At 25.2% G+C, this 14,612-nt stretch overlaps 2 protein-coding genes across 4 annotated transcripts in view; one reads left to right on the forward strand and one right to left on the reverse strand.

The window, feature by feature from the left end:
* Positions 1-799: 799 nt before the first annotated feature.
* LOC129966524 (DNA replication complex GINS protein PSF2-like) lies at positions 800-4,952 on the forward strand. Its single transcript, XM_056080961.1, has 2 exons — positions 800-1,468; positions 3,794-4,952. Exons 1-2 carry the CDS (start codon positions 947-949, stop codon positions 3,848-3,850), a joined length of 579 nt encoding a protein of 192 aa, XP_055936936.1. The 5' UTR covers positions 800-946; the 3' UTR covers positions 3,851-4,952.
* A 3,092-nt stretch (positions 4,953-8,044) lies between these two features.
* Positions 8,045-14,612, reverse strand: part of LOC129965968 (peroxisomal acyl-coenzyme A oxidase 3-like) — a 43,896-nt gene continuing 37,328 nt past the window's right edge. For all 3 annotated transcript variants that reach the window (XM_056080282.1, XM_056080281.1, XM_056080280.1), the window contains exon 16: positions 8,045-11,356. In XM_056080282.1, the coding sequence (XP_055936257.1) occupies positions 11,240-11,356 (117 nt within the window). In that variant the 3' untranslated portion in view covers positions 8,045-11,239. The remainder of the gene's footprint in view (positions 11,357-14,612) is intronic.

Below are 14,612 nucleotides of genomic sequence, written 5' to 3' on the forward strand. Positions count from 1 at the left end.
TAAACATAACAGGTTAGAAGAGTCTGGAATTTTATTGTCGAAGGGGTAAAAATTGGATGAATAAAATAGTGATTCTTTTCCGAACAATTTAAATTCTGAATTAGAGAAAAAAGTATATTATCTAATTTTGTATAATATCAATGCTTCAATTTTCCTAATAATTCCACCGATAGGTGATTGAATTAGCGGATGAAATTAACTTCATTTTTAATAAATCATATTGATATCTTGGCCGAAACACAAAGAACAGTCGTTTAAATGCGACATCTTATTTACTTGTCACATTGCTGGTTATTCCGCAAATATAGTGCAAATTATATGTTGAATGAATGACAATAAAATCAAATGTCTGAAAAGTTGTTGATATCTGTCGTATTTTGCCGACAAAAAATTATTGGAAAAATGCGATATTTTATTCACTTTGCCACCCTGTCGATTATTTCTCCGACTGTAGTCATTCTGCCTACTTAAACAGTCACTTTACTCTTTACATTATCAGATGGTTTTAAAATTATCGCATTTGGGAATACTCAGCTGGCCACAACTGTTCCTAAGTGATGAAAACTTGTCGCTGAAATTCTATTTCTTGTCGATTGAATGACAAACGGCAATTGTCCGCCTTGCCTCCCTTCGAACGCAGCTCTAGTTCGCTACAGATATACGGTACATTTCTGGTAAAGAAAACAATATAATAGACTGTCGATAATCGAAATCATCGCTACTCAACAACTCCAATTGATTATAAAAGTTCTTTCCACTATGTGATAGTGATTCTAGTTCTATTTGATTTTACAGATAATGAATGTGTCTGATCTCAAAACTGTAACTGTACTGGGCGCACTTAAGCGCGCATTATTTGTTTTGGTTTTGGATTGAGTTCAAATATTTTAATTCATTGCTTACTAAATGTAACATTTTATCTTTCTTATTGTGATATAACACATTTATGAGTATGGATCCTTCTGAACTTGAATTTCTTGCTGAAAAGGAAACTGTAACGGTGATACCTAATTTCGCTCATGGTAAATTGTGTTTGATCCGAGGTGACGTCGGACCCTTTACACCTAGTATACCAGTTCAAGTCCCACTTTGGATGGCTGTGAATTTACGCCAACGACAGAAATGTCGAATATTACCACCAGATTGGTTGTGTGTTGAAAAATTAGAAGAAATCAAACAAGAAGAAATGGATTCAGCTTTTTTTACACCTATGCCCAGCGAACATTACAAAGAAATAACACGATTGTTATTTGATGTTGCAGTACCTGATATACCAAACGCAGATGAAATACAAACACTTATTAAGGATATTTGGGATATAAGAATGGCAAAATTGCGCAGCTCCGTTGATACTTTTATTAAGAGTGGTGAATCGCATGCTCAAGTTGACAATTTGACTGTTTTTGAGATAAATTTCGTTCGACCACTTCTTACCACTGCATTGTATCAACTACAGAAATTTAAGCGGGTAAGTTTTTTTTTACATCTATTGCGTTCTTAATATTAGTCTTTAAATAAGAAATTATTAGAAAAGTGGCATATATTCTGTTTAATTCTATTAAAACATGACATGAATTTGATGTACCTTATGGATTTAATTATGTATTCCTACACGAATACACAATTAATAGAGTCTCTATGTAGAATAAACAAGTAGTCATAAGAACCAAATTAGAAATAAATATTAAGTTTAAATGAAAAAGAAAGAAATGATGAATCCGGTCTGCAGACTTTTTCAAGGGTCACCCTCAGTCAGAGATTCAAACCAGGGATTTTTTTCTGTGGGGGTCTGACTTTCATAAAATATGACTTTCATAGTCATAAGAACATTATTCTTAGTAGTATGCATTTCATATGAATTAATATTTCAATGGCAGTAAATTAAGAAAAAATGACAGAAGCAAGTATTCCCTTGAACACTCATAATCATCTATGAATAATAATTTTTACATTGTTTTGATGCATATTAAATATAAATGATAAGATGTGCAAAGCTCTATTGGTATTTTCATAAATGAATTAATATTAATTTAACTAATGCTTTTGAAGTACACAATATGTAATAATAATTTATAATTTTCTTTTACTGATTTCTTCTTAATGTTATTATTTATGTTTAAATAATAATATTTATTAAACAATATAGTGATTTAACATTCATTAAATTTTCTTTTCTTTTCTTATCTTCTCTTTCTTTTCTTTATTTTCTTATGAAATAAGGCCCTTTAATTTTATTTTTCCTTATATGTTTTTTTTTTTTTTTTTTTTTTGCTATGTATTTATGTTTGTGAGATAATAGTTAACCTTTTCTTCAGCATACGAGATCAAAAATTTTTATTTGAAGAGGAAAAGTTTAACTATAAACTTAATTACTTTAAAACTTTTTTTTAGAAAAATAAGAAACTATAATAAAATTTGTAAATTTCTTCAAGAAACTATTATAAGAACTTTTATTAGAAAGTTCTTTGATATCTAGAAAAACAAAAAATGAATTGAAACACTCATCCATTTCAAATAAAAATATTATTTTTTTTCTGTTTTTTTAAACTGTACATTGTTTCAGATTTGATGCATTTTGGTTCTATAGCATCTAGATTGTAATTAACTAACAGTAGATTTAATTTCATTTTCAGAGCCATAATTTTAAAATGGACTTTATTTCAAATTATTACTATAAATGATGTAAAAAGAAAGAGGACTCAAATGCTATTCTAATTATCTGATTACAGTTATAACTGATTCCAACATAATTTTAAACCACATGAATATTTTGATAAGTTAATGTAAATATTTTGAAAATTTGTCAGAGGCTGTAATTTTTCAAAACTCTGTGCTTTTGAGAGTATATTTATTTTAAATTCTAATTATTAATTTTAAAAATCACATAGTAATGTAAGTATAGTTGTAAAATTCTGTTATATATATGATAATATTTTTGGCTATAATATTAATATGTAAGTGATGCATAAATGTCATGAATTCTTTATTAAATTGTATTTATGATAACTGCTTTCCTTGAAAACAGCATTATCACTTCAAAAGTAAGAATTTTATACCTTACTTCTTACTATTAAATCTTCATAAAGTAAAAATTAAAAAGAAAATATTTTCTTTTGCTGTTAAAGTAGTATTTAATAAATATAGTAAATATAATGATAACAAAATACTGTCATACTTTGTTGTTTGGCTATAAAACCTTATACTTAAAATGCTTAGTTTTGCGAATGTCAATAGAACTTAAATGAAATTATGGCTAAAATTGGCTTTCTGTTATAGTGAAATTGTCAATTTTGGTTCAATAAAATTTGTTAGTAAAATAATCAAGTCAAATGCATTGATTGTTGGATTTTTATTTATCATACCGAATATATATAAATTTGATTTTCTTTGTCATGCTAGTTTTGTTGCATGTAACGGATAATGAATAATTAAATTATTCATTATCAGTCATCAAATATAAATGTGTGTGTAAAACATAGCTTGAAGGGCAATAACATACAATATTATAGAAGTACATAATTATAAATGAGCTTTAAGTTGTATCCATCATTTTCACTAAAAATATTCTTCTGATGATGCTGTTAGATTACAAATATAATATAGTTTAAGTTAAAATATCAAACCTTATTTAATTAGAGATTCTTATTATATGGTGTTTTTTTAAAAAAATTTCCAGTACAGTAGCAATTGTTTGTAAAGCAATGCTCTTAAATCAATGTTTACAGTAACATATGAAATCTTTATCTTTTTTTTTATTAAGTATTATTTATATATGCATACTTTTTTTTTACAGGCTGCGGCATCTGCATCTCAAAATGACAGTCAATCTCAATCAGGAAGTTTTCTTTAAAATTCCTGGAAATTGTATTTTTTATACAATACATCATGCAAATAATAAATTTATTTTTCCCCCTTTAGATGAGAAAGTACAAAAATGTATACCTTCTACCTGAGCATGTCAGATATGTAAATGTATCCATTCTTCATTTTTGAAATTATTTAAGAAACCTGCAGTTGTAACAGAATTATTTTTATATTAAAGTGTCTTTTACAAATTTATTAAATTTTTGCTATTTATATATCTTAATGTGGTTTATCAGTTGCAATGAAACTTCCCAAATTATCGTAGAAAATTTTAACTTTTGAATTCTTATGAGTTTGAGTGATCATCAACTCACTCTAGGTTTGTTGTTTTCTTTTGCTTTAATTAATAATATCAAAGCACTTGAATATAAAATGCTCACTGCTCAAAATGTATCTATCTATCTCTCTCTCTATATATATTTGCTACTATTTTTGCAGATGAAAATCCTTAATTGTGCTTTTTTTTAAATAATTAACCTCATTCTTAATTTCAACTTTTTTTTTTTGTTGAACGTTTCATCTCTTTTTCAGTTATATTTCTGATTGAGTGACAAATGTTACGGGTGATATATCAAAAGAATCAGAATTTCATAGAATCTTTTTAGATAATGATTAATTTGTTCCGTTTTTTTTTCTCCATCTAATGTAAATTTTTTAATGAAACTAAAAGTTTTTATATCGATGAATACTTCAACAAATGACCAATTAAGGCTAGTATGGAAGCAATATTCATGATTAATTAATATTATATAATTGGAAAAACAACAACTTAATGAATAATGTGCCAGTACTCATATTAACCAAGTGCCAATGGTTTATTTTAATTTAACTATATGTTATTTGCAAACTTTTGGTTTAATTGCATGACTTTGTTGAACTTTAAGGTTCAATCACATTATACTGATTTAAGGTTCATATCACATATCACTTGCATACATAGTTGGATTTTAGAGATGTTTAATATGGCATCTTAGACATTTAATTGCTGGTTGGATTAAATATGACATTTGTTTTTGCATTTAATTTCTGGCATTTAGATAATAATATAAGTATTATGTTGCCAAGTAGGGAAAAAAAAAAAAAAAAAAAAAAAAAGGACAATAATAAGCAGCTTAAGAAATGGACTTAACTTGCCAATGATATTTTTTTACTGCTAAATCACACTTAAAATTATCAAAATATTTGCAAGTTATTTCCCCCTGCTTTCTTTAATTTGGGGCATTAAAATATCTTGCACTTTTTTCTTATATATATGTCTATCCATTGAAATATTCTTGTACAGTAGAGATTTATTTCTTTTGCTGTATCCAGTGTAAATATAGGTTATATAATGTATAAAATTTCATGTATTCCTTATTTAACAAACTTTTGACTTCTAATATAAAAGTTATAATTTTATTATCAGTTTAAAAAATAGAATAATTCAGAGCGAACTTAACACAATTTTTTTTAAAATTTATCTTTCTGATGGGAAAAAGAGAGGGGGTGAACACAAATGTGCTGAATACATTATATCAAAAATAAATATCCCTTTTTTTTGCTTAATTATTTCATTTTAAGGTTCTTAATTAAATCTAGCATAGATTAGTTTGATAAACACAATATTCTGAAGTATGCTAGAACAGATAATGAATTATATTCTTTTGAAGATTTATTGGACACACCCACTCTTCAAAAGATCTAAATAGATATCCTCTCTGTTTGAAAGATATAATAGTTCTTCATTAAGATAGTACATCTTATTAACTAAAGAATTTTTGTAATTGTTAAATGTATCATTTCTAGGAATAATTATTGAAGGAAAATTAAAATAAAATTAATTAAATAAAATTCTGCCATAGAATGGATATCCCAAAAAGAAAGTTTTTTTTTATAAATATTATTATATTTTAACATTGGCAAAACCATGCAAATGAAAAATTTGGCAAAAATTGAATTGATGATTTGAATTTCGTTATAATACAAAAAAAGTATCATTAAAATTTTAAGCTTAAATTTAATTTTGAAAAATTTGTTCAAATTTTAAAAAAAATGTATGGAAATGAAATTGGCAGCATAGCAAAGCTAACTTTGGGAATTTTGAAATGATGAACAAATAGTTTTTATGCAATAATATGTCTTTAAATTATTGAAAAAAATGTTAAATTTTTGATTAATTTTTAATTAAAACCTTGTAAGGTTGCTAGTAATATGTACTATTCAAAAAATAATTACATGCCAAATGTGGTACATAGCTGTGGGTTGAAAGGTGTGCTCTGTACAGTACTGAATACGGTGTGTTAACATTTTTGCAATGTATAATTATAAAAAAGAGTATCATCCTAAAATATATTCATGCTAAAATGATTTAAATTACTCTAGTGTAGGTTTATTTAAATCAAAACAAACAACAAAATGAAATTTCCATTCAATAAAAATTACTGATTTTGCAGTTAAAAAGAAATTACTTTTTTAAAAATGAATTAATTCGCTATATTTTAAAATTACAATTAATGTTATAACAATCCTGGGGAAGGATTTAAAGAAAAAAAATGAACAAATTCCTACTTTGAACCTTGATGATGGAAAGTTAATTATTTCCAAAAACTGCTTACATCTTCAAATTAAAAATTACCCTTCAATTTAAAATTACTTTACCACCATCCATAAAGGCATTCATACCATCATTTTAAATTAGCATTAATGAAAAAACGCCAATCTGTAAAGCAAGTTATACAAGCTATTATGGGTTGTTGATTTGCACTTTGAATATAATGAAAGTTTTAAATAAATTATTTTTTTATTGCAGCAGTCTAAAATAATTATATATTTTTCTCTTTCTTTTATTGTATTAGGAAGATAAAATATAAGGCATGTCTAGCCTTATAATCTGAATGAAATAAAAAATTTAAATTCCCATTCTTGAATTTATTTAGGGTAATTTATATACATATTTTCAATATCCAGTGTATGTATTGTGATTAATTTTAAAATTGCTTAATTTTGTTACAATAAAATTTTGGTTTAACATTTTTTGCATTTAATATTTTTCTTTGTATGCCATTTTTCATTGGCCCCAAATAGTGTCTTGTATTTTTGGATCTTTTTAAATATATTATTGAAAGCAACTTCTGAAAAATGCTCTTCTAAATATAGAATCTAGAAGCTCTTTATATAAATTCTTCAACTTTGGAGAGTGTCTGGAATAAATGCATTTCAGGATCTTTTATAAAAGGTGGTTTTCTGGATGTGATGAAATTTCTAATGAAAGGGATGAATTCTTTTCCACTTCAAATGACCATATAGAATCTGAATACTCTTGAGGATAATATAGTTTGCAGTATAAATATCCCTGCATCATAGCCTAAATTATTTGATAGACAGAGAATCAGATAGTTAGGGCAATGATTAGGATGATAATGAAGGACATGGAATTCCTCCTGCAACAGAAACCGTTCAATTTTTGAAAATAGTAAAATCAAGACAAAAGTTTTTAAAAAAATTACATATGTTGAGAATATGATTTGTGATGTAGCTTATAAAACAAAGTAAAATAACTGATTTTTATAAAAGAATGATATCCAAATTATTGTGAAGGAAAAAATAGGTATCTAACCTAAATTGATTTTTATTTCATGGTCTGTGTTTTGTTTTTGTCACATCCTGATGTAGTGTTTTCCCTATATAGCACTAATTTCTTTTTCACCCCTTGAATAACATTAAATCTTTGTTATACCGTATTTGTGTTGATACATAATTTTAAAGCCAGTAATCAACAATTAAATTAAATATTGAATACATATATTCTTGTCACCATCAAATAGAGCAAGCTAGATATTCTTATTTTCCATATAGACAAATTGGTCACTACAAAATGTTCCTTTGTTTTTTTTTCCAAGATATGGTTTGTATTTGATCTAACTAATCTTGCATCTGATTCAATATAATTGTTCAATTTTCCTAATTTTAAAAGAATTTATAAGGATTTCCCCAGATTACATTAGATGTTCAGTGAATTTAAAACGGGAAAGAAAAAAAAGATGTGTAAAATCTGTAATGTGTGTAAAATCTATTTTATTCAAAGATAATGTCTGAATTTGTTTAAAAAAATAAATAAAATCTCTTCTAAATACAAGGAAATTAATATGAAATTGAAAAGTTAAAATTAGTTTTCATATATTCATGATTAAATAACATTGCATCGAATAACAAAGACTTTATTTTTCATAAGCAGTAACGTGAAAGAAAAGCAAAATTTGTTTCAATCAATAAGCCACTGTAATAATACAAAATTATTCAAAATAATACATTTGGAAGAATACTATAAAATAGTTTTCTAATATTTTGATCAAAAACAAACAAAAATGTAAAAAACACCAAAACTAGATGATTGTAACAATATTACATCAATAGGAACCAAGCATGACTATAAAATTCACACACTTCGAAACACATGCAGTTGTTTCACTTTAATTCACCTAACTCTTTCAAGCTTAAGAGGATATATTTATACCAATATATTATTGTTGGAATTTGTCTTGAATGGGCAGTTCTATATAAAATCTTTACTGTCAGAATTCAATGCAACAATATTAAATGATTGAATTTTGCTTTCTAGTAAATATAAGACTAATGTTTTACTAAAATATCTTTAACTACAGCATACATTCAATGGTCTTTTCACTTTCAATTTGTAACTAATAATCATGTAAAAAAACTCTTTTAAAACTACTACTAATTTTTTTTAGGGATCAAAAATGTAACTATTTGTTGCCATGACATTTTTATTTAATAATGCACTGAACCTCAAAGATTGATATATTGGTGAATTCTGATGGCAGTTGCAAATGTTTATAAAAAGCTTAATAAGACATCTTTCTTAACAAAAAAATATTTATACTTCAGAAATAACCATCACCATTTCACTACCAGAAAATAAATATTCATACACAATAACTATGATTTACATTTTTACTACCTAAATCTTGTATATAATAGCACTAGCAAAAGTTTTTTGAACTAAACTCCATAAAATATAATTTTAAACAACTTTCAACATTCAAAAATCTTTTTTTTTTTTATATTTCTGTTTGAATTTGAAGATTATAATATAAAAAAATGAATTTAACTTTTGATTTTAAAAAGGATAATTTTTTGTCCTGGATCCTAGCATCGAATACCACAGTAATTATATATTTGTCTGTTTACATGGTTGCTACATGAACATAAAAGTTCAACTACAAGATAATAATTATTTACTTAACTGCATATTACTAAATTTGCCAAAAAATAAACATGTCCTTTAAAAAAAAATTCAAAGCTGTTTCATTTAATGAAATTAATATTACATTTTAATATAAACAACAACAAAAAAATATATTACATACGTTTCAATTTTTAGTTATCACAAAACTTACTATGGATATACAACTTAACTTGAATAGTTCATATAAAAATTATTGTAAGCAGCTGAACATTGTTAATAATTTTCGTGCATGGTTGTTTGAAGAAAATGCATTTAAAAATATATATTATTCACAAAATGTAAACATAATAAAGTCTTAAGAAGAATGAATAATATTTCTGGAAAACATTCAACAGTTTTCATATAAAATTTTGATTTAAAATCACATTTTCAACATGTGTACAAGGCATTTGTAATATATTTTGGAATATAGTACAATAAGGCATTAGATTTTAAAATTTCTATAGTATAAAAATGATTATGGCACTAAAATTTATAACATTGCCAAAAAATATACTGCAATAAAGCTCTTATTTAGTACATTAACTACTACTCAGTCATTTACTACAATAATCACATGGCAAAATAAGAAATTTTATCTTAATGCCAGCACATTTTTATATTTCACTTCATGTTTTAATTTCACCAAAATTAATACACATAAAATCAATGAAAATTATGGAATGTTTCTTGTAACAAGTTTGCAAATCAGTATCACAGTATTATAGAAAAATGTCTATTTCATTAGTACCCAGTTGACTTTTCCAACTTCAACAAGCAAAATCAATAATCTAAAACTATCAAATATATAAATTTTCTGTAGAATATTTTTATAATAGACTTTTAACATTAGTTAAACAAAATAGATATTAATTTTTTTGAACTTCACGTGAAGGCTAATTATGAAGTGCAAACTAATCAGAGTAATAATGGTTTAGGTGTATGTATTAATCAAAAATATATTATGGACAATTTTATGTTTATGTCTAAATGTTTAATTAAGAAGGATGTATTAGAAGTTGGAAGGCTTAATTAGAGAATTGTTTTTCAGTGTCATTTGTAATTTTCTTTTTAAATAATGAAAATAAAAAAGTGTATACCTGCCATCTGATTTATTTTTTATTATAACAATGAAAAAATTCAGGAATAAAACTGGTCTAGAACAGTTTATAAAATTTACATTTCTTTTCAAAAAAATGTAAATAGCCTTTAATAGATTCTAAAGAGGAGGGGCATAAAAACCAGTACAGTTCATTAGTTCCCTACAAAATCCTTAATAAGTTTCCAGATGACATCTTCAATTTTCGAAATAGTATATATATGATTATATATACAGTTTTCTGCTTAAAATGGTCATAGTTTCATGGAAACAAGGAAGAAAATGCATATAATCCAAAATAAAAACATTGCATTGGTATTTGATTTTTCCCATGAAACCTTGGAATGTTAATTAAGCTGCAAATGCATAAAAATAAATGCAGGCAGGCTTTTACCATGCTTCAAATAACTTCATAACTAACTATTAACATCTAACAAAAATCACCGGTTTAATTAGCAGTAACATTTTAAGAATCTTTTTTTTAGGATTAACCTTAATTTCACATTTATAAGAACACAGAAATAAATGCTTTGTTTTATGTAAATATATATAGTTAATATCTAACCTGAAATAAATTCTAAATGCAAAATCAGTTAGTTGTAACATTACATATATGAAAATATCTATTTCTATTGATATGCATTTATTTCATTAGTGAAATATTTAATATGCCTATATATGTATGTATTTCGCTAAATGAAAAATGATGATGTTATATTAAACAATGTAAAACTTCTGAAAGACAAAATGCAAAGTGTATAATCGAAGATATCAATTTTCCTCTAATTATTCAATTTTTGTAAAATAATTCATAAAATTGTGCAGAGTGATTTTCTTTTAAATTTAAAATCCTAGCTAAAAAAATTAATACTTTCAAACATAATAAATAAATATAACAAAACTTTTTATGGCCAAAATAATGAATAAAATTCATGTTTAAAATTAAATGTGTATCAGAAACAATACACCATCATTAAAAATACACATCATTGGCTCTCATTTGGTAAAATGCAAATATTTCTAAGTAAAGGCCCTTAATTCATTGGCTCTAATTATAATTTTGCTTGAAGTGAATGTACTTTAGGCTTCTGTAAGAATTCTTTCCACCATGAAGGGCGATCTAAAGAACCTGGAGTATGTATGATAGCATCATATAGATTTTTATAAACCTGTAAAAGAAATGGACTATTATAACGAGGAACATGCAAATCAGAAATAACATGACATTTATTAATCTATGTTTAGAATATAAAATGTTTACTCTTCACAGAAAAATTAAGCTAAAACAGTTTAATTATAAATAATTATAAGAATAAATTGCTTAAAAGTAGTAAACATTCTTTACTGAAAAGGAGTAGAGAAAAGGAAGAATAAAGAAATCTATAAATTTGAAACATTTATATTTAACTCATTTATAGTAGAGAAAATATTAAAATATGTATTTACAATTCATATATATTTGGAAGAAAAATCTATGGTATAGGAACTGCAAGAGAAATTTATGTCCTCATATTTCAGTTGAATTGTGAGGTATTCCAAATAACCAGGAGCGTTTTTCCTTGAGACTTTCTTGCATACTCTCTAACAAAGGATATTATATCATTCTCAGTGGATAAAATTGTAACCTTGAGAAAGACTCGGCGGTATTTGTGTATTAATGAAAGAGACTATTAGTGAGTAAGCTTTGCCGATTAATAGCTGGTATATGGTTAAGTATACAAGTGCCAGAAAATTGATATGCAATTTAGCAGCCTTTTTTTTGATTGATTGAAGCTAAAATGTGAAATAAAACTACAATTATAGTTACAATTTCACACATCAAATTTAATTTATTTAAATTTTGCGTATTTTAATTATTATTATTTAAAAATAGACAAATAGTTAAACTTTGACAGATCTGATTCCAAATTTGATATAGATCTACATTTTAGATGCTAAACATGTATATTAAAATTATCAATCTAGCTCTTTGTTTTCTATTATCACGTTCATTTGTACTTGGACAGAAAGGTATTTCTGAATAAGTGTCCTCCAAAATTTAATAGAAATGTGGTATATTTATCGAATTTCATTTGCCTAGTTCAAGATGTTTTTTTAAGATATCATATTAAGGCAGACATAATTCCAAAAATGAGTTTCAGATTTGGGAAGATCTGAAACATGGAGATACATCAAATTCTTGAATTTTAATCTTTTAATGATTTAATTTTTCTTTATATACTTCTTATGCGAGAAAGTAAAAATGTATTTTTAATTTACATTTATGGTAATATTACTTTTTTTTGCACTAAAAAGTGGTATTTTAATGATATTGAACACAACATGCTCCCTTTAACTTTTGTATTATCTGAGGACTCATGTCATTAATCATTATAAATTCTAAAAAACTAATGACACATAATTGTAGGTATATAATATACAGCAACAAAATTATATTTATGTACCTTTGGATGCGATTTCAAAACTTGCTAGAAAAATTACAATTTATAACACCTCCATACTCTTGTTTTGACAAGAGAAATTAACTCAACATTTATTTATTTTGGAGAGTTGATGAAATTCCATATTATGTAACTATCTATAAAAACTAATGATTCTTTATTGTATTCACTTATAATGCAAAAGGATGGAAATAAAATAGTTGTTAAACTTTGAAGATAGATGCACACCTTACAGTATTTTGTCAAATGCTGTCCCTAAAAATTTTACATTTTATATCAGTTCTTTATATCTTCTAATTTTTTTATTTCAATTAAAAATATTATATGTAAATAATAAATTTCATTCTACAACAGCTATAATATGGAAATGAATTATTCACTGCTCTAATATAACAAAAGTACATTACTTTTGAATCATAAATGATAAAGCTATAATTAAACTGATTTAGGTCATAAAAGAGACAAGATTTTTTTAGCTATTATGGATAAGAAAAGATTTCAGTTAAAAAAAATATTCATTCAAAGTTGTAACAAGCTAAAGATGATAACATTTATATGATGATCTATAGATAAAATTTGATTTGAATACCAAAATTATAGAAACACTGTATCTTTCATATCTAAATTTTATGAATTAGATATTATAATTTAGAGTTGCAATTTAGAAAACATAATTTTTTAATTGCCAGATTTCTATAGCAAAAAATTGATTAAAATGCATATATAGATTTCAAACAATAGTGCTCTTCCCTTGGAGAAAAACTGGCTTTTATAAATGATGCACTGTTTTTCTAATACGCATTCTGAATTTTGTTGTGTTGCAAAATGTTTTAAGCAAGCATCTCATACAGCAGGCAAATAACAAATTAATATAACTCAATTCTTTTCTAAAGAGTACAATTCCAAAAAGTAGAAAATTCTAAACTATTATGCATTCAACGTTAAATAAATTATAAATTTTTGAAGGGGAAAATTGCTAATACATATTTGTAAAAGATACACCATTTCAAAGACTAATAGTGAAAAGTTTATTCAATCTTGATTCAATTCAAGATGAATTAGCATGAAGTTAATAAGGTATAATAAATGTTCTCATAAAAACAGGGAAAAAAAAAGCAATAAATTCATGATTGCCTATCAATGGTACTATTTCATTAATATTTAATCTGAAATAAATTTCTTCTCATATCCAAAACTGTATATGCGATATTATGAGGCAACATAATGTTATATGAATTTATTGATTATTTTTATAATGAAAATATGTTTATTATTAGAAGAGATGATTATTATAAAGATGGATATGTGTGTGCATGCATTATCAAGCTACATATTAGATCATTTGGCCAACAACTACCAAATTTAGAATAAATAGTACAGACTGAAGGATGGAAATGTGCACCTTGTAATGAAATTTTCGAAATTCTAACGAAGCATTAAGCTGAATTATAGTTTTTTTTCATGGCAATTTTTGTAAATATTGCATAAAAATAAATTTTTAACTGCTTCAAAATTTTAAAAAATGTTTTTTTAATAATATCAATTTAATAGTCATATAAATTGTTCCAAATTGAGACATTTTTTTAAAAATTAGTTTTTTATTTTATTTACAATAATATATTACATTATTGTCCTGATACACAAAATTAATTGTTTCATCAAATATTTAATTGCATGGTTTTCTACTATTGTTGAAAGTAAAAAGAAGGTTCCTTTTTAATATTTGTGTAGTTTACAAAACAAATATAAGAAAGAAAGTTAAATACTTTTAAAATTAGATGAACCAGATAATAAGTTGTAAATAGCATTATGATGTAATGAAACTGAAATAAAGTTCTGAATATTCAAAGAACATATGCAAGACAGTTAAAATAACACAGCTTTAATGATTGTCAATATGACAGAATCATGGAGTTACATTTAAATAATTAAACTGAAATTAAATCTAATCATTATAACTGGCAAACCACCTAGTCACCAAATG

This window comes from Argiope bruennichi, chromosome 4 (genome assembly GCF_947563725.1).
Source record: "Argiope bruennichi chromosome 4, qqArgBrue1.1, whole genome shotgun sequence".
Taxonomy (NCBI): Eukaryota; Metazoa; Arthropoda; class Arachnida; order Araneae; family Araneidae; genus Argiope; species Argiope bruennichi.

What these genes read in the sequence shown, in the direction of transcription:
- LOC129966524 (XM_056080961.1), top strand. Translation starts at nt 947, where the DNA reads ATGAGTATGGATCCTTCTGAACTTGAATTTCTTGCTGAAAAGGAAACT. An exon ending in AACTACAGAAATTTAAGCGG is followed by an intron (nt 1,469 to 3,793) that starts GTAAGTTTTTTT and finishes TTTTTTTTACAG; the next exon opens with GCTGCGGCATCTGCATCTCA.